At 43.7% G+C, this 25,385-nt stretch overlaps 1 protein-coding gene and 1 long non-coding RNA gene across 4 annotated transcripts; one reads left to right on the top strand and one right to left on the bottom strand.

Moving 5' to 3' along the window:
* Positions 1–1,038: 1,038 nt before the first annotated feature.
* LOC135310640 (uncharacterized) lies at positions 1,039–2,731 on the bottom strand. Its single transcript, XR_010370720.1, has 2 exons — positions 2,571–2,731; positions 1,039–2,261 (listed from the first exon to the last, which is right to left on the bottom strand). It is a non-coding gene; the product is annotated as an uncharacterized LOC135310640 (long non-coding RNA).
* Positions 2,652–22,129, top strand: CREG2 (cellular repressor of E1A stimulated genes 2). Of its 3 annotated transcripts, none has more exons than XR_010370713.1 (5): positions 2,652–3,093; positions 5,282–5,451; positions 16,769–16,882; positions 18,481–19,046; positions 20,401–22,129. XR_010370713.1 is itself a non-coding variant. In XM_064439131.1 (4 exons), exons 1-4 carry the CDS (start codon positions 2,683–2,685, stop codon positions 18,626–18,628), a joined length of 843 nt encoding a protein of 280 aa, XP_064295201.1. In that variant the 5' UTR covers positions 2,652–2,682; the 3' UTR covers positions 18,629–22,129. The 3 variants fall into 3 exon arrangements, 1 of the variants encoding a protein (XP_064295201.1); XR_010370714.1 differs by having other exon boundaries at positions 18,481–19,050; positions 20,611–22,129; XM_064439131.1 differs by having other exon boundaries at positions 18,481–22,129.
* Positions 22,130–25,385: the final 3,256 nt, after the last annotated feature.

Below are 25,385 nucleotides of genomic sequence, written 5' to 3'. Positions count from 1 at the left end.
ATGAACAAGCAGTCCCCATCAGGGGGAGAGACAGGACTGAGGTTATTTGTTTTGAAAAAGAATAGAAGGTCTTACAGCAGACATACAAAGTGTGAATGATGGATTAAAAAGTGGATGTGGCCTCCTATCAGGCATTTGCCATGCTATGGGGAAACCCAACATGTAGCTCCTCTTCTTGGATTAATTGATGTAAAATAAGGTTGGGTATCTGCAAAATACCTCAGGTTCAGCAGGAAAGAACAGAGAATACTTTTTGTATTTGATGAAATGAGAAACAATGATTTGCAATCCCTACAGTCAAAACATTGCCATGTTGCTTTTCTAATTTTCAGCTCATCCAGGTCATTTTGGAAGACAGAATTACTAAAACTTTTGCTGAGTTGGATCTTTGGAAGGGAAGCACTTCTTCCTCAAAAAGATGGACAGACACGCCTCTGATGAACAGCATATCTTCAGAGAAAAACAGCCTGACTTGAAAACTCTTTACTTTTTGATACTACTTTATGAAATACTGTTTTCATTCTCTTAAATTTAACATCTTTTTTTCTGGAAATACTAAATGCAAAACTGTGCTAGCAACACAGTTATTTTAAGATGTCACACGATTTGGTTGTTTGACTTTATTTGAATAAATCTTCATAAGAAAAAGTGAAATGTTTGTGGTTTGGTTTTATCTATTACTTGTATTTTTTGCCACCAGTAAAGCTGAACACCTGCCTGAAGTCACTGTGGTAAATTTATCTGGAAGCTACAGAATAGATGAAAGACTGTGTCAATGCTGCTTTATGTCTACAGTCAGTTATTTAAAATTGGTATTTATTGCATCTAGAACTTAGTGCTAATTCCTGTTTCTTTAAAAATTCCTGCTTTTTTTCCCATTTCTGCAGGATACAAGAGTCAATATCTCACATATAATTATTCTACTAACTGAAATGTAATAGGTTGTGTATCATGTTATTCATTTGTCTATGTCAGAAACTAGGTTGTTTGAACTTGTTCTATAAGCAAAGTACAAGCAAAAGACTTTATAAAGAGAAACCCTGGCATAAATTTTTATTGAATAGTAAATACAGAGGATGAAATTGTCTCTCACAGGCATCAGATAACATGGGGAAATTCCCTGAAACACCAGGGAATTGGGTTTTTAAGTATTTGTGAAGAGCTTGTCTGCAGGGAGTTGACTGGGCCTGGTCATTATTTCAGGAAGGGACAACTGCTTGATTATTTTAAGAAGGGACATTTCCTGACCTAAAGAAAAGCAGTTGTCAGGACCCTAGCAAGCTTTCACTCATTTTGGTTTTGGAAATCTGCATTTATTTTCCACTTGCATCTACATTCTTCCGTCTCAGCTGAAGCACTGAAGTAGGAATCAATATTCAAAAGCGTGGTATTACAGCAGATGTAGACAGGGCCATGTGCTAAACGAAAAGGTAGTCATGCATTCAATTTTGCTAAGTTTTTTGGCAAAATTACATACTCTGTCTGAAAAATTCATTTGGGCCTTAAGGCCCATTATACCCATTTTCATCATTCCTTCAGATTTCTTAGGGTGAAGATAAAAAAAAGGAGTCTAGGAAAAAATATAAACTGAAAATACCCAGGGTTTCAGTCCACTTGTATTTAAAAAAGTTTATATTCTAGATTAAATATGCAGCATATCCTCATGGAGCAATTAAGCAGAAACCATACCAGCACCCGGTCCTTGTGATCTGTTCTTCACAGCTATGGAAAGGCAAGGTCGATCAGATGGATGTGATAACCGTGTGAAAAGCAAAGGCTTCTGTGAGATTCATTCCTCCCCATCTCCCATTGAACCTGTACTCCTTAAATAATTTGCATGAATGCAATGAAAGTTTACAAGCATATGTTTTAAAGAATCACAAGTTTGCATTGCCTCACTGAAGGAGTCTACCGCCAAGAACAGAAAACGAGCACAGCTGCAAAAAGCACCTCTACTAAAGAGGGCCATTGATATAAACTTAAATACACATTCAAATCTTTGCCTAATTAAAACCTTGCCTGGGAAACACAGAATTTAATAGCAGCTCCGCGTACTTACACGTCAAAGCGAATCCCACGAGCACCACAACTAATGAGGTCTGCTTTCCTAGGACTTGGGGTCTTGCTGCTGCTCAACCCCGGTGCCCAAATGAAGCATCCCCTGCAACGGGAGCATTAACACGGGCACGCTCCCCCGTGGATTCTCTCTTCTCTAATAAATGGAGAGATCGCACCGCCTCCGCCCCGGTGGTTTCATGTACCTGGTTTTGCACAGGAAGTACATATGGAGAATTATTTAATGAAACACCTGACGGAGACAGCCCAGCAACCCCCCAAGTCCCCAGCAAAGGACATGCAAACACAGGGTAAACCCGCAGCGCGCCCCACTTCCCGGGCTCTGCCCTGCGTGGCCGGCGAGCCGAGAGGGGCCGAGCTCCACCCCAGCCGCTCCCTCTGGCGAGCCCACGCCGCGGGTGGCTGTCCCCCACGGGTGTCGCCGACAGGCGTGGGCAGAGCCGGCGCTGCGCCTTACCCTAGCCGCACGGGGTTGGGGGGAGGGGGGAACGAACCGATCGGGGCTGCTGCGAGTATTCGTGGCTCCCGGGGCGCTGCGGGGCGGGCGGCGGCCGCAGGAGGGTGCTGCGGGAGCGGCGCGGCGCGGCGCGGGCCCTGCCGCACAAGATGTCGGCGGGGGGGCGGCGGCGGTGGTGGTGGCGGTGGCTGCTGGCGGCCGTGCTGTGGGGCGGCGCGGGCGGGTACGTGGTGGTCAGCTCGGTGTCCTGGCCGCTGCCCGAGGAGGGGGGCGCGGCGGCGGAGGAGCTGCACAGTTCCTCCACCGAGGAGACCCTCCCCGCGCTGCTGGAGGAGGCGGGCGGCCTCTGGAAGCAGAGCTACCCGCTCTCGGCTTACCGGGAGGACGCGGCCCTGGGCTCCGGGCCGGCGGCGCGGCGGTCGGGGCAGGGGGCCGCCCCCTCCCGCATGTTCTCCTACCGACGGGAGGGCGGCGGGGCGCCGGGCCGCCCCGGCACCGCCCGCTTCCTCGCCCGCTACAACACCTGGGGCTTCGTGGCTACGCGGGCCGCGCAAGGAAAGGTAGGGTGTCCCGCTGCCGCGGTCACGCGTTGCCGTGTCGGTAACAGCGGGTGCGTCCCGCCGCCAGCAGCGCCCGGCAGCGGCCACCGAATGCGCGGAGGAAATAGTAAAAAAAATCTTTCTAGGAGGAGAAGTCGTGTTTGCAGAACGGCGCCGGGGGCAGGCTGAAAGAGCCACCCCAGAGAGGCACAGGAAAAGCAAAATCTGGAAGGCAGAACCAGGCCACGCTGCCGCGCCCGGCCCCCGTGGGGTCCGCGGGGCGCCAGCCCGCCCTGCCTCCCCGAGGAGGAGGAGGAGGAGGAGGAGGGGGAGGAGAGCCTGCGGGCTACCACCAAACCTGTCCGTCCCGCAGCTATACCAGCTTAAAGGACGATTTCTCTGTCGGGAGCGTTAAGCAAAATAGCTGGGCTGCACTGGAGAATCAGGGCCGTTATTTTTTCCAGCTTTAGAATATTCCCCTTTTCTTAAAATGGAAAGTTGGAATTAGGCACAGCAGCCAATACCACTCAGAGAAAAGAAAAAGAGAAAAAGGGAAAACAGAGCTTTAACTTTTTCTGGAAAGTGTTCGCAGATTGATTAACGTAAAATTTAAAAAACAGACAAGAGTTAGAAGCACGTGAATCTGCAGAAAACTTGGCTGAGTTAGTGGCAGTTTATGTTATTGTGAAATAGAAAGCAACAGGTTAAAGAAAAAGCCATTAAATAAATATATACGTACACACAAGAGCCCTGTAATTCTACATCAGTTTGTCAGAAATCCTATCAAATCGTATGATCGTAATGCTTCTGGTTTATGGTCTCGCCCGAAACCCTCGGTGGAATTACAGCCGTAATGTGGTGTGCGGTTAGCTGTCTCTAGTTACAACACAGAAGTAATACAGAATTCATAATGAAATTTGGAATTGGATGAGAGGGGTGTTGCTGCCGTGGATGGTGAGCCATGCTGCCCGTGATCCCAGTTCTTTCTGAGAATCCACTGTAACGTTAACCAGGGATGACAGACTGAGCATTTTACGTGATGGAAACATGTCCCGCAGTATTACTGATAGCTACTATTTTTTTTTCTACATCTTAAATCTTAATAATAAACAAGTATTTTTAGTTCCTAAGTTACGTAGCTTCATTAAAGCATTCCTTCTAAGGAATGCTAAAAAGGACCATTTATAAGCATTACAATTTTAAAGGCATATAAACATTAAAAATCAGAAACCATGCAATCCAGGTAATAACATCATCCAGGGTTTTCTTATTAACTGTTCATACTTAATTTGATTTTGCTGTAAAAGATTTATTAGTTACATTGAATTAATGTACTGACTGATAATTTTACTATTTAGCATCTAATTGACCATGAGGAAAGAGATATCTGAAGACATGAAAAAAATAGTAATTCATTAGGTATCTGTCATTGCAATTTATAATGGCATGAAAAGCACAGTAGGAGTTTAAATCCTTTTGGAGAATACTAATGTGTGTCACTACTGGCCAAGGACATTTTCGCATGCGTTACATCCAGTGTGTGTACGCAGGTCAGTGTACGGCAGAAAACTTTTCGAAAACTTGTCTCCCTGGTGTCCCTCCTGTGACGTGAGAGGAAGGTTTGCTTGGGCTGGCTCGGTGGCCGAGCCCCTCCCCATAGCTGAGGTTCCTGCCCAGGCAGCTGAGCTGACATCCAGCTTGACTTTAAACACAGCAGCTCTAGCTAAAACGCCTTTCCCTCTCTCTTGGCAAATGGATGCGATCACATTGCAAATCAAGGTTGAAAGGGGAGGTAAAATTAGCATAAAAAGCAGGCTGAATCAAGGCTACAGTAGGCTCTGTATCCTTTTGGGTATGAGAAAAGGTATCAGCACTGTTATAGAGTAAACATTTCTTGACGCTGAGGGCATTGATTTTAATGCACTTAAACATTTTTAATTTGGTAGATCCTTTAAGGTCAGTTGAAAAGAAAATGTTCTCTATAGTGTCATGGACAGGACTGGAAAGAAGAAATAGAGGGGAGATCTGTTTTCATAGAAACATGATAGATCAAATTTAGAAGAAGGTCTGTCTCATGATGACAACAGAAGGTGGGAGACTGAGAAATTAGGGGTTGCTGTCCTCTCTGGTAGTGCCCTTGAGGGGATCCCTGACATTGTAAGCCACCTATGTGCAAAAATGTAACTGGTTGCTTATTTGGATTTTGCAGATCCAAGGTATGCCCTATGGGAACTGTTTACTTCTCAGTGACGGTCCCGTCAATAACAGCACTGGAATCCCTTTCTTCTACGTGACGCCGAAGGATAACACTGTGGCAGATCTCCTGAAGAATCCCGTGGCTTCTCTGACCCTGCCAGAAGCAGATGGAAATTTCTGCAGGTAACAGAGTTTTATCTGCCTGCTAGCTAGGTGGTAGCTGCCTATCACCGTCAGTGAGAGCAGAGTCAGAACAAAATGCTGGGTCCCCACCTTCAAAGCCCTGAGTTTATTTTTGGCTCTCACCATCAGCTACAAGCTTCTCCTTAGCTTTATTTTTCAGTAAGTTGCCCCAGTAAAGCATGGTAAAGAAAAGCAGAACTGTCATTGAAGCATATTGTAGCATCAGCATCTGGAGTGGTTTTCAGCTCGCACATTAACATATCTAAATTTTAATCTCTTCTTGGAGGTGCCAGATGAAATCTAGGTATTCAAGATCCCATTATAGGCCGTGGAGATCTAGTCAGTAGAGTCATGTTGTTTCAAGGGCTGTCGAAGTCACGGTAAAGCAGACACCCTTGCTCTGCTGAACAGATCTGGAGGCTCTGCTGATTGCCTTGACATGACTTTAGCTCTCCCATGTCTGTAAGGGGATCTCAGGCTCTCAGTTCACAAGTTACATGCTCAGGACCATGCCGCTCAGCCTAATTACCATCTCCTCCAGGGGTATGATTGAATATGATATCATCACAAATTTTTGGCACCTTGTGTATCATAAAGAGTCAGTAAACGATCCCTCACATAAAGGAAGCCAGGTCTGATGTTTACTGATCTACAGCCAGTCCCAGGTTTGTCTCTGTGGAGACAGCAGTGGGGTGACTTCTTCCTTCCTAATCAAATGTACAATGAATAACTCCAAATCAGTGAAGCTTTATGTGTGTAAAATGTATGTATGTAAAGTCGAAGTTGATTCAGTTTTCCCCTACAAGCTGGTCTCCTTGAAAAAGACGTATCTCTGCCATATGTTTGTTTACAGTCAAACATGTGGCAAATTTGGCTGGGTCACCCTTGTGTGAAGTGTTATTTCCAAAGGCCTCTTTACATGACGAGGTACATGATGCCGAAACTGTGTCAGACAGGACTCCATAACCAAAGCAGATCTTAGCTGATATTCCAAGGAGAGAGAGAGAGAAGACCTGGAAATTACAGGCTGCTTCAGAAAGAAACAGGTTTGGAAGTTTTTACCCAAACTTAAGGTCGTCTTTGGGGGTGGAGAGGTTTATCTTAAGGACTGGAGCCCAGATTTCCCCAGCTGGGGATTGCCTTGGGTATCATCCCTCCTCTCAAGCCTGCCAGCTGAGAACAGCACTGGAAAAAACAGTGAGTGGCTGATATGAAGCATGTTACTGTTGTGCTTGTCTGTTTTTGCCTCCAGAACATACTCTCTGTTTTCTTAAGAGTTATACGGTGGCAAAATGAGATGTTTCTTAGTCCTAAGCCATACGAGTGACTCAGGCTGACATCCCTTTCCCAAGGAAAGGAACACATGGCTTCCTCTTGCAATGTCAAACCCCTAATAGGAATCTTCTATCGCAGCGTTTGTTAAGGTAATTCAGTCTTGAATGCTTGAGAAGGTCAACAGAGTGGTGAAGTTAAGACCAGAATAGTTCTGCTTGTTCCTTAAAATTATTTCATTAAATATTTTGAATTAATCATTTCAAATTTAAGTACCTGTATCAGTTATTTCGTAACAGGCTAATGGAACTTATTGCTGCTTTCTAAGCATTTTCGTTCAATCAAATAATGAGCTGAATATTGAGACCAAGGGCTTAAAAATGTTAAGCCCGATGTCCTCGCACCTACCCAATGCCCTATTTTCAGAGGCTCAAGACTCAGAGCAACTTCCATTGGTGATAACTGCTGGTGTTGAGCACTTCTGAAAACTACACACCCATTTAGGCACTTAAGTGTGGCCTTTCATCCCTGACTTTAAACATCCACTCTTGAAAGTCTTTGCCTTTTATGTTTGAGCTACCTCACCGCCTGATTTACCTGTTTGGAAAGTGCCGATTCACCAATAAAAGACAAATGCTGCGTGATTTATAGAAATATTACATTCATATATATCACAACCCTCCGAGAATATTTATTTGCTGTCTTTCTCTTAAATAACTGTTAATCTCCAAACCAAACCCCTGCCCTTGGCTTCCGTGTGCCAGAATGTTTCTCTTGCAGCCAGGGCAACCTGGATTCTGCCACCCAACTCTCTAGTTCCCTCCGCAGCCTGAGGCCGTGCTCTCTGGCGAGAAGAGCTTTCTGGGTGCTGCCAAGGAGCTAAACCTGGATTTCCAAGGCGGCTTAGGCCAAACAAATTGCTGGTGGCCACACCCCTGCTCTCCCACCATACCACCAGTCGCGTAGTGTCCCACATACTTCTCTCTCACTTCAGCTCTGGGCTTTGCCTGACCCTGAGTTGAAACACAAATCTGAAGAAAATCAATCCAATGATGAGAATTACGTTTTCTGCTAGTCCTTTTCTTCCATGGCTGCTGCTGCTCCTGGCCATGCAGTCCCACCCCCTCCCTTCAGCTGACCATATGGTGGGCCTATTTTAGCTCAGTAACCGAGCAGAAACCTCTTCCTATTTTTTTTTTTTCTGGATTAGATTCCTGCTGGGTTAGTAACTTGAATCAGCTCCCCAAGAGCCAGAGGAGTGCGAAAGAGAGGGGAAAGGAGAAGGTGGAGGAAAATAGGACATCCTTATTTTAGCATGTAACCATACTCTAAATATCGAGCTTACTACTGAATTGAGTACACAGATTCAGAGTCTGATCAGCACTCCTCGCATTATTTATTTTGTTCTTACATTCAGTTTGTTTTTCATTATTTCTGGAGTTCTCATCTGGAACAGATGTTGGCTGGCATTAGTGCAAAGAGGAAGCGATATGGAGAATGAAAAGCTGGGGTATTTGTTGAGCTGCAGTTTGTGTTTTTGATGATAGCTAGGAAAATGTGAGCAAGCTTCGAGGCTGTCTCACAGCCAGGACGCATGTGGGCACTGGGACTTAAACTTCCTTCTTCCCCTTCCCTCTGAAACCAGGGTCAGAAATGAATTTACATTTTAAACTAGCAACCCGTGAGTGATTTTTCAATTTTAAACTAGCAACATCTTAGACTGCAGCCCTGTACAGCATCCTACCGTTACCCCACAAAAAGGGCTTCTGTGGGCAGCACAATGGTGAAGAAAACAAGCAGCGTGTCCGGGCCGTGCTGCCAGTGCTTGGGGTTGTCTGTCCCCAGCACTGCCTGCAGCCCTGGATGTACTGCTGGTAACGCAGCCAGCTTGCTACCTCTGCTGCGGGCAGCCCAAGCCTCCCTTCGGGGTGTGCTCAGCCTGCTGAGATAGCCAGGCTGTGCCATGCAAACAGCGCGTAGCATCCTTAGTGCAGAGCTTTATGTGGTGGCTCGGGCTTTGTATAGCAGGTTTCTTCCACTTCTTTACTCACACTATGTGAGAGGCAAGACCTTTTACTCTGAGACACCTCAGGTCCTGCTAGTATTAAGACAGTATCTGTGGGGTTCCCTTCACAAAAGGAAGTGACATTTATAGATGGTTTTAATACCAGAAGTTCTCTTGGGCAAGGGCATCGTTAATTGTTTTGGCTTCAAAATAATTATACAAAATAGCTAAATGAATAAGGCTGTACGTGAGAAAGTTCATGTCCTTGTATGCCAAGCAATGCATTTGTAGCTTGTTTTAATGTGGAATTTTATTAGAATTTCATTATTAACCTACTCTGAGTTGCAAAAATTAAAATAAATGTGAAAGCTGGTCGATGCCTGTAGTCAATGCTCCTGGGAGTATTTGGCACTCTCCTGAAAAATGCTTCTGACCTATTGAACGCAAAAAAAATCTCTGGCCTTTAGAAAGAAAGCATAGCTGACATTTCAATAGTCTTGTATATAATGAGTATCAAGTGACTTGTGTGTGTGTACATCAGTTTGATATTAAATTTATTTAGTAGTGAATTTCATTTGCTTTGTTTCAGAACAGACTCGAGTTCCAAACCTTGACAATAAATATTTTCACTTTCAGGGATGTGAGGAATACAGAGTAGCCTTTTTGGTGCTACAGCCTTAATATTTAATCAGCTGGAGAGAAATTTTGAAAAGCCTAAACTAATAAGAGAAATAACATTTAATAATGAAAGAAAGAGAGCTGTGATGCATCTTAATAGCATCTAATTGCAAGACACTATAATGTTACAGCTACATTCTGGATTCCTCATCTCTGACCTAGAGATCACCATTTCCCAGAGGGAGATGGGCTGCACTTCTGTGAGAAGGCTCCCTGATGGCCAGGCTACAGAAAGCATTCGTTAGTAACTACACTGCATCCTATCTGAAGGCTGATAAATGGACAATAGAGGCAAGAAAAATTAAATGGTTCAGAGCTATAAATAGACTAAGCTGGCATGTCTATGCCGCAGACAAGCTGTAAAGATTGAGTCCCATTCTTACAGCTTTCAGAGGGGCCAAGACCGAGCCCGACATTAAAGAATAGAGCAGCTATTGTTCTAAACGCGTTTCCCAACGCACAGGCTGCTCAGAGGATCTCTCTTTCCAAGTAAGCTCCTGGGTCTGCCTCGTTACAGCTGCAGTCTGGAAAACAGGCAATTAATTTTAAGCGTGTGTCGCTTGACATCAGGTTCAGCACATTCTTAGGGACCAAGTGCAGCTTTCTTAGAGAAGGAGCAGTTACACGGCTGCCATGAACTGGTTTTCACACAAGGGAAAAAGAAAGAAAAGCAGCAAGCTTTGGGGGCAGTCCACCGGTTGGTTTTCCTTTGTTATTAGTTTGGAGGATGGTTTTTCAAATCCACACTGCAGACTGCGAGTGATTTTGAGGGTCTCGATTCCTCTCCTGGTTTATGACCTGCATTAGGGGTGGCTCCATCAGAGCCGTTTTACCCACCATGTTAATCTACTGCTTGAGGTAGCAGATTGGCACGACCAGGCACACATCTACAGCAGATGTAAGCTGTCTCCATAGCTTTCTTGAACTCTGCATTGAAAAGGCTGATGGGAAGCGCTGACCATCTCCATCTCCTCCACAGGAAGAGGAGAGTAATTTGGTGGGTTATGGTCCCCGCTGCATGGTGGATCGGCAGCATGCATAAACTGCCGACTTCATTCCTGGGCAATCCTGGGAGACGATAAGCCTGCCAAGGGTGGCAGACACAACTTTTGAGATGCCAGTTGGCCATCCAACGTATAGCTGCCTCTGGGTTTGTAGAGTCACTGTCTGTTAATAAGAGGATGAATATAACACAGAAACTTGGCACTGCATCTTCTTCACACAAAGAGAAATGACGCACGCAGAAGACAAAGGCTGAATCCAGACATCCCTCAATTTTTGAGATCCGCCTCCTGGTGCTGTGGCACAGACACATTTCTAGTTCTGGTATTTATACTGGCCCTTTTTAGTCCTATGCAAATAATTATGTCAGTAGCTGTTCCTGAGGAATCTGTATTTAAAAAAATCAGGAAGATCCCAAATTAGAAAGTCAAATATGAAACCTAGTATCATCATGACCCAATGCACACAATATAGCTCTAAATTACTATTTTTTCCTGTGTTCTTAAATAACCAACTTCCCAAAATCCCTTTCTAGTGAAGTAGTACGTGTTTCTGTGACTCTGTTTACAGAAATAGTTGATGCTGTGATTCTTTTTTTTTCCCTGTGAATTTTCTATGGTTAAACTATATAAAAGTTTCCTGTCTGAAACATAGAGTTCAGCTAAAGAAATGAGTTGTTATGTCAATGAAGACAGATAAACAGACTGACTTCATTTAACAAATTCTAATTGAAACATTATTGGCAGGATTATCTTGTAGGAAAAGTGAAATTATTTAAAACACAAAACCAGGTATACTATGAATACAGGCTTACTTAGATGCAGAACACCATTGTACCAGTGCTCTTCAGCTCCCAAGCCTGACTTCAGATTCAGAACAGAATGTCGTTTAATGATCTTTGCTGCCTCTCAAACACAGCTGATAAAGAAATTCTTGTCAAAATCAGAGCAGGGCAGGGCAAAACTGCCCAGCCGTATGCAGCTGCAGGCCAGCAACAGCTTTTCAGATTATGAAATTGCTTTCAGCAGAGATTTTGTTTGACGTTCGTGCCACGTAGATTAGCAGCACCAACACATTCTTTCTGCTTCAGAGACTCTGGTAGTTAGTGGTGAGCAAATGAAATGTATGAGGAGGATAACTTGCTTTTCAAAATAAATGACATTTATGAGTCAAAATTGTAAGAACTTTACAGTAATTCTCTGAGGGTATAGCATTTCCTCCCTTCCTTTCTGTAGATTTTAGGGGACAAAAATTCCCATGATGTATTGTATACACAACTGAGTCTTCACCTCATACCCAGTTTGATGCTGGGTGAGCAGGAGCCCTGCGCAGCATGTCAGGGTGCCTACCTTCCGTCTGTGGGAGGTGGCAGGGATGTGCTGTTCCAGCAGCGAGTCCCCACCTCCTAATTGCATGGCTTTGTATGGCTGCTGCTGCTGCTGCTATAGGGAGGTTAGGATGTGTGGAGACAGTCATTGTCCTTATGCCACACATGAGCTGCATGCTTTAAAGCAGAAAAAAAGTACAAAAACTGTTCTCTGGGGCTTTCTTCTTGGCTCTCTGGTTCTCCTTTTCTGCAATAGGAGAAAGCTCTTTCCCAACTTTGTTTCCATTCTGCTCAATAAATAGACGGGTAAAAGCAGTGCTTTCTTCCTGGGCAGGGAGAACTGTGTTCAAGGGTGATGGGGAGGGCTTATGGATCCTGACAGGGAGGATGGAAGGTCCTGGCTCCTCAGGGGGCTGGAGGAGAGGGACAGAAGCTCCTCTGTAGGAAAAGGAGGCTGGGGAAGAAGGAGGAGATTCCTCTCCATAGACCCCTGCTTCCTCCCCCAGTCCCTAGAGCATTACTGAACCCTCCCACCTTCCTCCGACCAATTCCGTCTTGGGGATACCTGGCTCTCCTTCCCAGGTGCCTCCCAAACTCCTGTTTTGCCTTTACTGCTGATCTGTTTCACCTCACTAATGGGCTGCAGAGGCTGAGAATGAAGATAGTGCTCAGGGATTCTTTTAGTCAGAAACTAGGAGACAGAGCAGCGTCAGTCAAAGCAGAGATCTCAACTGCAAAAGGGAAATCTAACAAGTCGCAATATCATCACTTTGTGTGTCAATATAACTGCATTGGGTTCATCAGGTCTGGACTTGGCTAGGTGTTATATAGGAACCTTCTAATTAAAATCCAAGAGATGGCTAGTGTAGTAAACAATTTAATGAGTAGGTGGCACTCTTCACTCTGAATCACTCTTGAACCATGACCCAGAACATGCGGAAGTGGTACGCAGTTAAAATAAGTGGGACGTGTTCATCAGCAGTGCACTTCGTAGCATTGCATTGCTGTTGGGAAACATATTTCACTTGGACTCTGACTTCTCCTTAAGCTCAGTAAAGCTGGCACCTTTGTAAGTGAATGCAGCTCATGTCCTCATCTCACGTGCTTGGAAGAGACAACTGCCTGGACCAGGTCAAACTCTGCATACCTAGTTCGCTCACCGTAAGCAGAGGAACGGAGACAATGAATTCTTCTCTCTTCACAAATCAGATGAATAATGAAGATAATATCTCGTAAAGCACTGTGTTCTTACAAAACGCATAAACTGAATCTTCTTCCGTTTTAATCTGGCTTCCCTCAATTTCTGCAACAAGGTGTATGTATTTTACATAAGCATAAAAAAATAAATGTGCTCCCTATCGCTTGGTCTCCTTCCACAGTTCCCTGCTTTCTCTCCTCCTCAGTTCATATTTTATCATAGCCTTAATGAAATCCACTCCAGGGAGACAGAGGACCTGATTCTGGTAAAGGCAGGGCCTGCGAAGCCACCTCGGGTTTCCTCGACAGAGAGACGGTGTCGCCGGCATGCCACCTCTCCCCCGGCTCTGCCTCCCCCTCGCCCCAGTCAGCAGCGCACAAGCGTTACATAGAGCTGCTCCTCCGCGCCTACTTCTTCTTGTGCCAGCGAAGATAAAAGGAGCCCAAGGACTGAGAGTTGAATATGTGTTTATTTATACAGAAGGCAAGAAGTGACTAGTGAATGCGTGACTAGACCTCTACAGATGCGAGGGAGGAATATTTTATTAAATATACCTATTTATCCCTGGTATCCCTTTGTTACCTTCAGTAAAAATATGAACTATATCCCTGATTATATCCCTTTACTCCTAGGAAGCAAAGCCTGCATTTACATTAGTTCCACTGCTACCACCACTGAAAACTCAAGACCTGCCTGATCACAATGGAGTCAGAAGTGGTAGCTGTTAAGCTTAGTGATTTTTGATGGTTTAAAAAGCATAAAAGTAATTGCACATTATGAGGGAAACACTATGCCAAAACCCATGCAGAAACAGATTTACTTCAGAATATGAAGGGCTCCTTTGATAAAGAAAATCCTAATGCTAATGTAACGTTAGAATACAGGTTACTATTCTGAAACAGAAAACCTATGATAACAGGCAGCGCTGAAAGCAAAGCCAACAAAGTAATAACACAGCGTACTGAACTCAAATGTATCATTGTTCTATTCAGCTCTTCTAAAACTTCATCTAACATAATCTCAACAAATAATGCGTTTGCCTCATTTCCCAGAAAAACAAACTGACCCTCCAGAATATTATTCCAATGTGCAAAATTCAGTTTGAGTAACTTTTACTGGGGAGATAGTATTCTGTGTGTTGATCGGTGTAACACCCTGACTCATGAGAACATAGAGAAAACTGCAAACAGAAGAAGGAGCCAAGGAAAAAAAAAAAGAGAAATAAAACCATTCCAGATATGGATGTACAGAGTGGGGGTTTTGTTGTCAGCCAAATACGTGGAGAGTAGTTTTTCCGGTAAATTGGGGAAGAGTCACATCTGACACTAGTCCTATCAGGCAAAACCGTCTCAGCAAAGGCAGGCAGGATTCACTGCTTAACCATAGCAATGCCAGGTCTATTGCCTACTCAAAATCAGCAAGCAGACTTTCAGAATAGACATGTACTTACACAAAAAGGTCAAATAATAGTAATCTGAGAAGGTATGAGACCAAAATCTCTCACTTCTTCTGCTCCTGATCTCACCCAAATTTGTCAATTTGTCACTGTGATCCACCCTGAAATGCAGACTTCCTTTAATAAAATCCCTTTTTAATTCCTCTCTGAAAGTAATTAACAGCATCTTACTCTAGGAGCTATATCCAAGAAAGGCACTTGCAAATACACCTGCTTTTCCCAGCTCTTCACTTGTTTTACGATACTGTTAGGCTGCGTTAGAAATGGTTTCATACACACAGATACACAGTTATTAGTTTAAAGCAGTCTTCTGAACTAAAATTTTGCTGGTAAGAAGTCCCTTCCCTTCCACATTTTTAAGAATCATCTAGGTAAATACATAGAGGTATGTAGAGGGTGTTGATACAGTATTAAGATTAAGCACAACAGATAACAATAGATCAGGGGATCACTTCAAATGGACTTTAAGACTCTGCTATCCGGGGCCAAGCGTTGGAAGAGTGTGGATCTTCACTGCTCTGGCCGCTGGACGTGCAGACCCTTGGGTGATACCCTTTGTGGGATTCAGCTCTTCTCTCTACAGCTGCATGTGCTGTATTTGCCTATATTTATTTGTGTTTTGGTAGGTGAGCTTCTTGTTGGACCGTGGACATTGAATGCCCAAAGCCTGTGCAAAAGAAATGCCGGGGCTATGGGTGTCCCCGGGGCATGGAGCTGTGCTGCTTAGGGACAGGATGCTCTCAGGCCACTGTCAGCCAGCTGTGAAACTGCATCTTCAGCATGCTGTAGGAGTTAGCACTGAGGATCTACAGCGAGCCAGGGTGACCATGTAGACAAGTTTATACTCTGAACACACACTGATAGAAATAAACCCAGTGCCAGCGTAGGGAATGCAGATTTTCAGGTACTCATAACACCATTCATTTATTATTTCATAATAAAAAAAAAGGACTAGAGAAAATTTGATCATTATTTATTGATGTGAACAACAGAAAGTTTGAGCTTGATCTTTGGCAGCTGCCCTTCCTCCCATGCAGAAAGCCTGGTAGAGGAAAAAGAGTACAAGTGTACAAGTGGAGTTTGTCCAGAGGTCATGGAGCTGAACACCCCCTTCAGACAACTGCTGCTCCAGAGTGAACAGGATGCTGAAAAAACATCCCAGAGAAGATGTGACTGGAAATGGCTCTTTGGAACTCAGGCTACAGACAGTGCCAAGTGCTTACTGGACATAGCTGAGTATCAATCAGCCTGCTATACTTCCCTGCGTATCCCTTTTCATTGGTCTATCTATAGAAGCAGATACTTTGTCCAGTGAGCTTCACAGTCTTTCATAACCATCTGCAGGGAATCTGCAGGTATTAAATTAGCTGCAGGAGGATGCCCTTATGTTTCCTGCACGCAAAAAACACATATTGAGAATTACAACAAAAATCACAGCATTGCAGGTTGCACGCAGTTAAGGCTAAAGGGCTCAAGCCAAGATCTTTAAGCACACACATGAGATGTAATTTACTGTGATTTGCTGCTTCAAGTTAAAACACAGAGAAGGAGAAATGCAGTCGTCTTTTCCTACTGTAGTTTTTTGGGCTTATGTTCTTATGTGGGGAGACAGTCCGGTGAGATGCTGAGCAGTCTCAAACTGCTGGCAATGGGACTTGGGGCTGCTCAGCACTTTCCAGGATCAGGCCTTTGCAGTTATTTCATACAATGTTGGGGGTTTTGGTTTTTTGTGACTGGTCAATTTACTTATGATTTATATCCTTGTATTGTATATATCAGAGTCAGCAATTGCCCCACAGCTACTAATGGGATTTATTTATTATTACTGTACAGAAAGAGCCAAAAAGCAACAAGTACCTTCCCTGGCTTGGTCTGGAGGATGAATGCAGTTGGAGAATTTGTTTAATAGGTCTTACTTGTCTCTTTGGGGTAAAGCAGTTGAAAAATCACTAAAAATGAACAGGGATTGAGTTTCTAGGATAGGCACAAGGAAAAGACCCTAAGTTTTACACACAAATACATGTAGGCATGCTTATTTTGTAGGCATAGACACAGACTGACCATCTCACTAGTTCTCTTCCGAACTTGAATTGAGGTCTGTACACACGTCATACATTTCACATTTGATGTATGTGCATATGTCATAATCCACTTTTTAAGAGCATAAATTAAGACTAAGCAAATCTTTCCAGCAGAGATCTCTTTCAGGTGAGTACTCCCTCAAGAGCCCCTCCAAATGTTACAGCTGGATGTAGAAAAGATCTGCAAGGCTTGACAAAATATTTCAGCTTTTTATATGCGAGCAGGAATTTGTATTTCTCCAAAACACTTAACAAAGAAACCAAGCTATTACACATGAGCATTTTTCTCTGTGCACAGAAAAAATGTAATTGATCCAGAGGATCCAAGGTGTGCCAGGCTGACTCTTACGGGACAGATGGTCACAGTGCCTCCGGAGGAAGTGGAATTTGCCAAGCAAGCAATGTTTTCCAGGTCTGTATGTAACAGGCACATAGTACAGAGTTAACTCACAGGTTTGAGACAAATATACAGATGTGGCCGTTTGGCACAGAAAATGTGAGAAGTAACAAGCCTGACCTTTACTTTGGGGCCACGAAGCACGTTGGCTCCTGTGTGGCTTGGAACAACAGGCAGAGCTGTGCGACCTCTTTTTAACTCTTGAGGTAGTAAAATATGGAAATGCAGTTAGGCGGTGTTGAATTCTGGTGAGGCATATGATTTATATTCTGGGGATTATAAAAATGTTTCACCTGGCTCTGAGGAGAGATTCCTTAAATCCAGGGTGTATTTGTTAACTTTAATGATTCTCCCTCACCTTAAGACAGGTAGTGCTCTTTAGCCACAGCCCCCTACTCAGAAATGGAGCAGAGCTCTGCTGCCTTTGAGCGCATGCCTGTTTGCAGGCTGGAGCGTATGGGTTTTATTGCCTCTCCTGACATACCACAACAACTGTACCAAAGCCATAATACTTAGAGAACAGTGTCCTTTGAACAGCTGTTAAGCACAACCCTGACACATACACGCACGCCCAGGGTGTGCCCCGTGCCCTCCAGTGGGTCTTCAGAATAACAGGCAAGAAAAGCCCAAACCCTAGGTGGGTCTCGCACCTCTCAGTTTTTTGCAAACTTTGCAGAAATGAGATTACTGCACGGGCCAGAGTCCACCAGCACCTAGGCAGTGGATGCTCCACTGTCAGGGAGCAAAAGCTAGACCGACACTGAGGGCTGCCATGGCTCACCCCATCCAACACCAGCAGCCACTGGAGCCACTTCCCAGTGCCAGTCATGGGCACTCAAAGGGACAACTCAGAAAATGGTGGAAAGCCCAGCTCAACCCAGAGGTTGCCAAACCAACCATCTCCTCTCCAGAGGCAGAGGGGCACTGGGAAAACTCTGCCCTGACTTGCACCGCTTCCCCCCATGCTCCCGTGAACGCTGCAGCTCCAGCTGTTGTATCAGTTCTGTGCACTGCTGCCAAGCATCCCACAGCATCCTCTGCAGATGCTCTCATGGGGGCTTGGGGACTGTATGTCTGCATCCAGTATTGCCGGCGGGGAGTGTCTCTTCGAGCTAGCTGTAAGGGCAGGCCCAGGAAATGAGACAGAAACAGAGGATGAGAAGGCTCTAGCAGGCAACAGCTTGAAGAGGCTGTGCTCTGCCTGCTAGCCAGTTTTATTGGCTCTCCTGCCGTACCACAACTGCTACCGAAGACACAGTATTTTCAGAACACTGTTTCCTTTGAACAAATACAGGCACAGCCCTGACACAGGTTCAGAGAATCTCCTCTAATTGTTTTTCACTTACTCAGAGACCAAACAACATCCGTCTTTAGCGATAGGGTTCTGCACTGGGGGAGGGTGATGTTCGCTGGCTGCCTCCGTTGCAGTTCTCAGCAGATGGGGTGTGGAAGGTCATAAACCTTATTGCAAGGGAGGGCAAAAAAGATGAATGGTGGCAGTTCTCAGGTCTCAGGTTTCACTTTGTCTGAGCACACGAGGCTGCATTAAAAAGCAGGCTATGCATATGCTTTGGCACATCTTTTAAATTTTTTTCTTCTCTTTGTCCTTCCAGGCACCCAGTGGTAAGAAAGTGGCCTCGCAGCTATGAGTGGTTCTTCATGAAAATGAACATTGAGCACATCTGGCTCCAAAGCTGGTATGGAGAAGTTTCTGCCATTGCAGTAGAAGAGTATTTAAAAGCAGTTCCAAGTAAAGGATAATTGAATGGGCTTCAAGATAGAGATCTTCTGAGTTTCCTTTCCAAACACTTTTAAAATTTCATGCTGGATGGTTACTTTACAGTGATTTTTTTTTCCCAAAAGGCTTCAAAATAGCCCCATCTCACATGGAGCAGAGTGAAAATAAACCAACGCAGACTTTCAAATTATAAAGGAGAGGTGGATACTAGCCCTACCCTGCAATGTACAAACGTGTCATTTCAAACACGCAATGCATCATCTTGAATGCTGCTTAAAAATGCTTTGTATCTGTTTGTTTTGACTTTTATTGCTCTGCACCCACAGGAAAACTATAGTATGTGCTAAATATAATGTTCTGATTTACAGAAAAAGCAAATTGCCTACTCAGAACCCTGTATGCACTGTGGATGTATTACTGCTGCTTGGTCTCCCTTGATTTGTAAGTACTCTAAGATAAACTTAATAGCTGCAAATTTAGATATTTACATTTTAAAAAAATATTTTGCTAAAGCTGTCCTCATTTGCTAACTTATATTTTCTACATGTGCTCTTCCCTAATTATCTAATCTGGTATATAATTTGGAAATTGAGTAGAAATTCCCTCTTTTAGTAGAAAAGATGCAAGCAGCTCAAACAACCCGACTCCAGTATACCTCATCTCTCACTGACACAAAGCTGGTTAAACACATTAAGGGCCCAAACCAAATCAGCCCCACAAGGATTATCCCAATACAAGTATAAATATTCTCATAAGAAGAATTTAAGTAAATGTTCTCAGCTAGGCTGTTCCTGCTACGAGACAGGAAAAATATTCTTAACAGCTTGTAGTCCCAATTTTTTTGCATCCCTTCTCCAGCCACTGCTTTATTTTTAACTAATTTGTGCAACTGATCTTTGTAAACCATCACTATCTCACCTAAGGGTGGAACCAGTCCCTTAACTGTGCTTCCTCACCCAGTTTTAAAGGGCTTGTTCATTAATCTGTTCTTCCAAGAAGCATAAAGATATTCCAGGCCATGAAAAACTAATATTCCTAGTGTGGAAAGCACAAACTTTGTTGCAAACACATTACGAATAAGCATCTCATGATAATACGAAAAGAGTTCAAAGAGTGTTATTCACCTTCAGCCCTTTCTCTATGTGTCCTGGTAAATTTACTCTGCACTTCCTAAGGGTATCACAGAAGGAAAGGTCCTGTGGCTAACCAGCCAAGTCATTACAGTTTGCAAATTATAGAGCTATTCTCCCTGTCAAGAGAGAGGCCCATTGAGATGGGGTCTCTGTCCCTGTGGGAAAAGTCTTCCAGCATCCCTGGGAAGGCATCTGAGCTCTGGACACGAGCCCGTACCACAGCTGGACTGAGGAGGAGCCTGGGTCACTGGGCGAGTGACCTGAGCTTGTACAGGTTAATCCCCGGAGAGAGCTCAGAGGCAGCTGCCTGAGCTGTGACAAGCTGGAAGCCAATTAAGTGTAGCTGAGCTTGTTTTGGTTCAGGCATGGAGAGAGGCAGTCATTCCCGCAGCAGAGCAGGGCACCATGCTGGTTTAACTACCTGGGGCCACTTAGCCCTTGGGCAAGTTCAAGGCTCTAGGGATCACTACCATTCCTGACATTCTGTAAGAATCAAAGACAAATGCGGGGGAAAAAAATTGTTTAGACATTTGTAAGTAGTTTTTTTTCCTTGTCTCATTGCCAGGGACTCTGTTAGCAGTGCTGATCTTTTGCAGAGGTAATTCTGCAAAAGGAGGCAGTGTCCTGCCGGAATCCATTTCCTTTTCTTTTTTTCTTGGCAGATGAGCAGCATTTTCCCATTTGAGTTTGTCCCCGAATCTTGCACTGTGTAGTACTGAAACAAAACAGCCCATCCTGTACAGATTTGTGGAGTACCATCAAGTGAAATTCTCAATTTGTATTGTTTTGCCATGGACAGCTTTGTCCACTATGGACTTGATACTTTCCCCATTAGGACTAATAGGACTTTTAAAACTGTGTTCAACAAGCAGAGCAGTAGGCCCTGCGAGGGAACCTCCACGAGGCTGACGTTTCTGTGCAACTTTAATTACATGTTTCATTATTGCAGTTCATTGCTATTCCCAGAGAAACCGGAACTGCCTATTCTCTCCCCCACCTAAAAACACACACACACACAGAGATTAAGCAAGTCCAGTGTACAAGCTTAATGTTTAAACAAGCTGAAGAAGAAGAGAGGAAGAATTTTAGAAATGCTGCTGTTACTATACTCTCAATTTCACCTACATCCTTGGACAGCCTGGTAACAGTGACATGGTCCTATGTCCTATCTGTTAACTTATTAACACTCTTGCCTTAAAGCAGTAAGGGGTTGTATCAACGTTTAGTAGAGCTTTAACTGCTTAAGATGTTAGTGTGCACTAAGAAAGTTTTTGAATTTACAATACCCTACTTGCTATAGGCTGTCTCCCTTCCACACCTCGATTAATTGGAGTAGCTTCTGCATTGTACATTGACACATTCATCAAGAAGTTTTTCTATATGGATCTGCCGTGAGGCTCTTGGCAGAACCTCAAAACATGAAATGGCAGTGGCATGTAAAGTGACAAAAGGGGCTTCATGAAGAAATGCCTTCTTAAATCACCTGTTCTCATTTCATGCTTCCTTCTCCCAAGGAATAGCTGCTATCAAAGTCCTTGAAAACCTGTAGAAATTAATGAAAAATATGACCTGCAGGTTTTAAATGGAATTTTCTGGAGGAAAAAAAAAGCAGATGGTAGTTTGCTTACTTGGGCTTTACGTTATTATATACTAGTTCCAATTTTTGTTCAAACTGACAAGTGTCTCTGGTGATAGTGGTCATCACACGGTAAGTGATGTTTGTTAAAGCTTTTAACCCACAGAATGTTACTGAGATACCATCATAAAATCATAGTTCCTTGAGAGTGTAAAGGGTCTGATCTTGCTTCAGTTCAAGCCAATAGCAAAAATCCTATTTATTTGTTGTGCTTTAATTATTAGATCAAAGAAGCATTTTTAGAAAAGGTGTTAATAAGCCGTTATGAATTTATTAAGCATTTCAACTGCCGATGTGTAATTTATTTCTGTGTTCTGTATTTTAGTTATTTCTGTAGCTTCCCCAAAAACATTTGTTGCACAATGTGTATTATTTAAAACTTTAACTGTGGTTTTGCAATATTTAAGAGATGCATTTGGTCATGTCTGCGTACTTGCTGAAAAAAGGAAGACAAAGTTCTAAACCTGGGTTCTCACTTCTTGCTAGGTGAGACTAAAGCTTGCACATTACTTTGTGCAAACATAATGCATTTACAGGATTTAAGCACAGGTAGGTTGAACTGCTGTTCTTATTTAACCAAAGAATGCTTTGTTTTTGATGAAATTTTCATCGCTTCAGTGGATGAAATGCGACCTGTCTCATTTCTGGATGTGTATTGCCATTTACAATGTATTTTGATTTCTAAAGATACTGAATGTTGTAGGCAAAACGCCTGTTGAGAAGAAATGCAAATAAAACAAACTTCAAAGTGGAAACTGCAGTTAGAAAATTATTGAGTCTGCAATACAGCATTACCCAGAGTAACTGACCTTTTGCTGACAGCCATTAGAATTTCTATCTGATCTGAACATCTGCTTTTCTTTTTCCCCCCCCAGTTTTCCTGAACCAAGCTAATTTGTCTCAAAATAATTCTGGGAATTGAGACTTAGATCTGTGTTGGTACAGCCTCGCTTTTCTCTGACAGGAAAAGTCTAGCCAAGAGCCTTTCATCTTTCCTTCGCCTTCTCATTACTGTCAGCTTTGCTTTCACTGTGGCAGCTAAATGTCACTCTTAACAACGTGTGCTTTTCTTGTCTGCATGTGGGGACTGAGCGCTCACCTCTCAGGTGTGTACTAATGGTGTTTTGGAAGTTTCCTCCGTGCTATTGCTTCCCTTGCTAGCCTTGCTCTTACAAGTTCTTGTTACAGCTTGTTCTCTGCTGTCTACTTTCCTCTGGCACATTTTCTTAAGCCAAGGCTGACAATTTACCTTTTTGTCTTGCTTTCCTACACCATCTCCTTTCAACAAAATTCAAGCTCTCCCACTAAAATTGCCACTTCATATCTGATAAAGGTTATAGGAAACAGCCTGTGTTTCCTATTTACGCCTTATGGCCTTTGTCTTGCCACTAGTTGAACTGCATTGGCTGTGAGGACCATGACAACAGCTTCCTAACCTGCACAAATCACACTCAACATCAGTTTCCTATTTCCAGTGACTCCATATTCTCAAAAGAACATTTCCTGCAGCTGTTCTTTTCCTTTGTACTGACTTTTTACTCTTATCCCATTTCCGGAGTGATGTCTGTTCTGATTACATTAAGTGTCTTTCACTTTTTTACCAAAAAATTCTTACTTGAACAACATTTTCAGACTCACTGAAGTACTGTACCTTTTTCTGATCAGCTTTTTGCCATACAGTGAATTTGTGCTCCTTCTGAATTGTCTTTCACTTGCTGTCCTTCAACGCGGCTTACCCTTTAGCTGCTTCTACTCTGCCACCACCTCCACGCACCCTCTCCCATCTAACGTTCTCCTGCCACTCTGTTGCCTTATCCTCTTTTCCCGATTTTTTTCTTCATTAACTCTAGTTTTTCTGTGTTCTTCCCTCAACTGCCAATTCCTTCTCCACAGCCCCTTCCACATTACTTTGTCTGCTCAGTCTTCTTATGTTGCTACTTTAATCTTGTTCTCACAATGCTCAAGAGTCCAAACACTGCCAAGTATTTCAGGAGAATGCTGAAGAGTTACTTTAAAGAATACTTTCAGTTGAAGTAAGTTTATTTATTTATTTAAACACCGACTCTGGAACAGAAACGGGAACATATTGGCCTTGGTGCCAACACAGGAGGGCAGTTCACCTTCTGCACAAACTGTTCCAGGCTCTGCTATACCCTGCCTGCGTGTTGCATTAATGGTAGGAGTCTAAGGAGTGGCTTGGGAGAGACCCTACCACTGAGTCATGAGGGTCAGACAGGACCCCTTGCTTTCTAAACTCCAAGAGGAGTCTAGGTGCAGCTAAGCCCAGTCTTAGTCTCAGACTTGGCCAACGGTTTATTTTCTAAGGGTTGGAGAAGTAACCACCCATCAGAGTATTTGTTGTTAGTAACTAGTTTGGCAGATGCCCCGGCTGGTCATGTTCAATGAGAATGATCACGGCTAGATTAATGAATAGTACAATTTATTAAAGCAACAGATACACACGTTCTTTGGATTACCAGTGATAAGGTTGCTGGTTACAAGACACACATAAATACCAGAGATATGAGTACACTGCTAGGCTACAAGTATGCTAAACAAATATGAAGCGACTCTAATACGAAGCAAAGCAACTCTGATATGTTAGGTATTTAAAGTGACTCTCTAGAGGTTTCCAATCTTACCCAAAGGCCTCCCAGTGGAGGGGAAGGAGGCTCAGCCTGTCGACTGGTCCCAGAAGTCAGGGTGGTACGTGATGGTATCTTCCCTAACACCCTCTTACTCTTCACACATTTTATACTATTTTTTACCTTTCAGGTGGAGCTTGAGTGGCTCTAGTCATACATACCTTTATTATGATTGGTGTAGAATTTCCTCGCTTTGCTTTTAAAAGCGTAGACTAGAAGAAGTTTAAAGCGCATGCCCAGAGAGGAACGGTCGCACCTTAGAGGCGGGTAACTTTTGGGATGGAGGTGTGTTTTGATATTATAATGACATTATAATGAGCAAAGTTCACCAGAAGGACAGCTTTTTGTCAAAAGTATGACGGACTGTTGGCCCAGGGTAGCAAATATGCAGCGTACCAGCTCCAGGGCACCTCGAGTTCCCATTTATCACAAAGCCTGGCCACGATGCCCCCACACCGCTCCACCCTCTGGACAACTCCTCTTAGAGTCAGTACGCCAAGTTCTCCTGGCATTGCCGACATCTATGGTTACTAGGGAACTTCCCTAGAATGGATTCCTCACATATCAGCTGCACTTCACCCTGACAGCTTCTTCAATGCTGTCCCTTTTCTAAAAACATAAGTTTAATTTCTAAGCCACCTCCAGCAATTGTTCCACAGTGCGTCAGCAGCCACAAAGTGTAATCACAATTAGGAAGAAAAGGATGTTACCTATGTTGGGCAACGCCATTTGACAACGTAGATTAGCAATGTGCGATCGCACAACTGTTGACTTCTGAAGGAAACATAGAGTCATTAAGGTTGGAAAAGACCTCTAAGATCATCAAGTCCAACCGTCAACCCAACACCCCCATGCCTCCTAAACCATGTCCTGAAGCGCCACGTCTACACGTTTTTTTCACACCTCCAGGGACGGTGACTCCACCACCTCTCTGGGCAGCCTGCATATATAAACTAAACAGATGTTGTACTTCAGTGAAATTTATTTCAAGTAAGGCCAATTCAATAAACGGGTGTATGAAACCATTCAAAAAAGACTGGAAGCTGGTGAAAAGAAGCAATCCGTTTCAGAAGCTGGGACAAGGTACAGATGTCTTGTATGGAAAAATAGGTAAGATTTTGAATGTGTTTATTTCAGAAGACGTAGATATCAAATATTTCTATTTAATGGAAGACAAATCCATGAAACAATCATGTTTATTCAGTACCTTTATCTCTTATTTCAAAACATTTTTCTCCCCTTTTTTTTTTTGGCCTGGTACTAACCCTCTTACCATTTTTCATCCTTCCGAGAGCAGGCCCCTCAGTACAACAGCTATCTGAGCTGCGGGTGGCTTTGTTCCCCTGTCCCTGCGTTGCCGCACATC

The sequence above is a fragment of the Phalacrocorax carbo genome, chromosome 1 (assembly GCF_963921805.1).
Source record: "Phalacrocorax carbo chromosome 1, bPhaCar2.1, whole genome shotgun sequence".
In the NCBI taxonomy this organism is placed as follows: Eukaryota; Metazoa; Chordata; class Aves; order Suliformes; family Phalacrocoracidae; genus Phalacrocorax; species Phalacrocorax carbo.
Note: the sequence above shows the minus strand (reverse complement) of the source record. Positions and strands in the feature narration are given on the sequence as shown.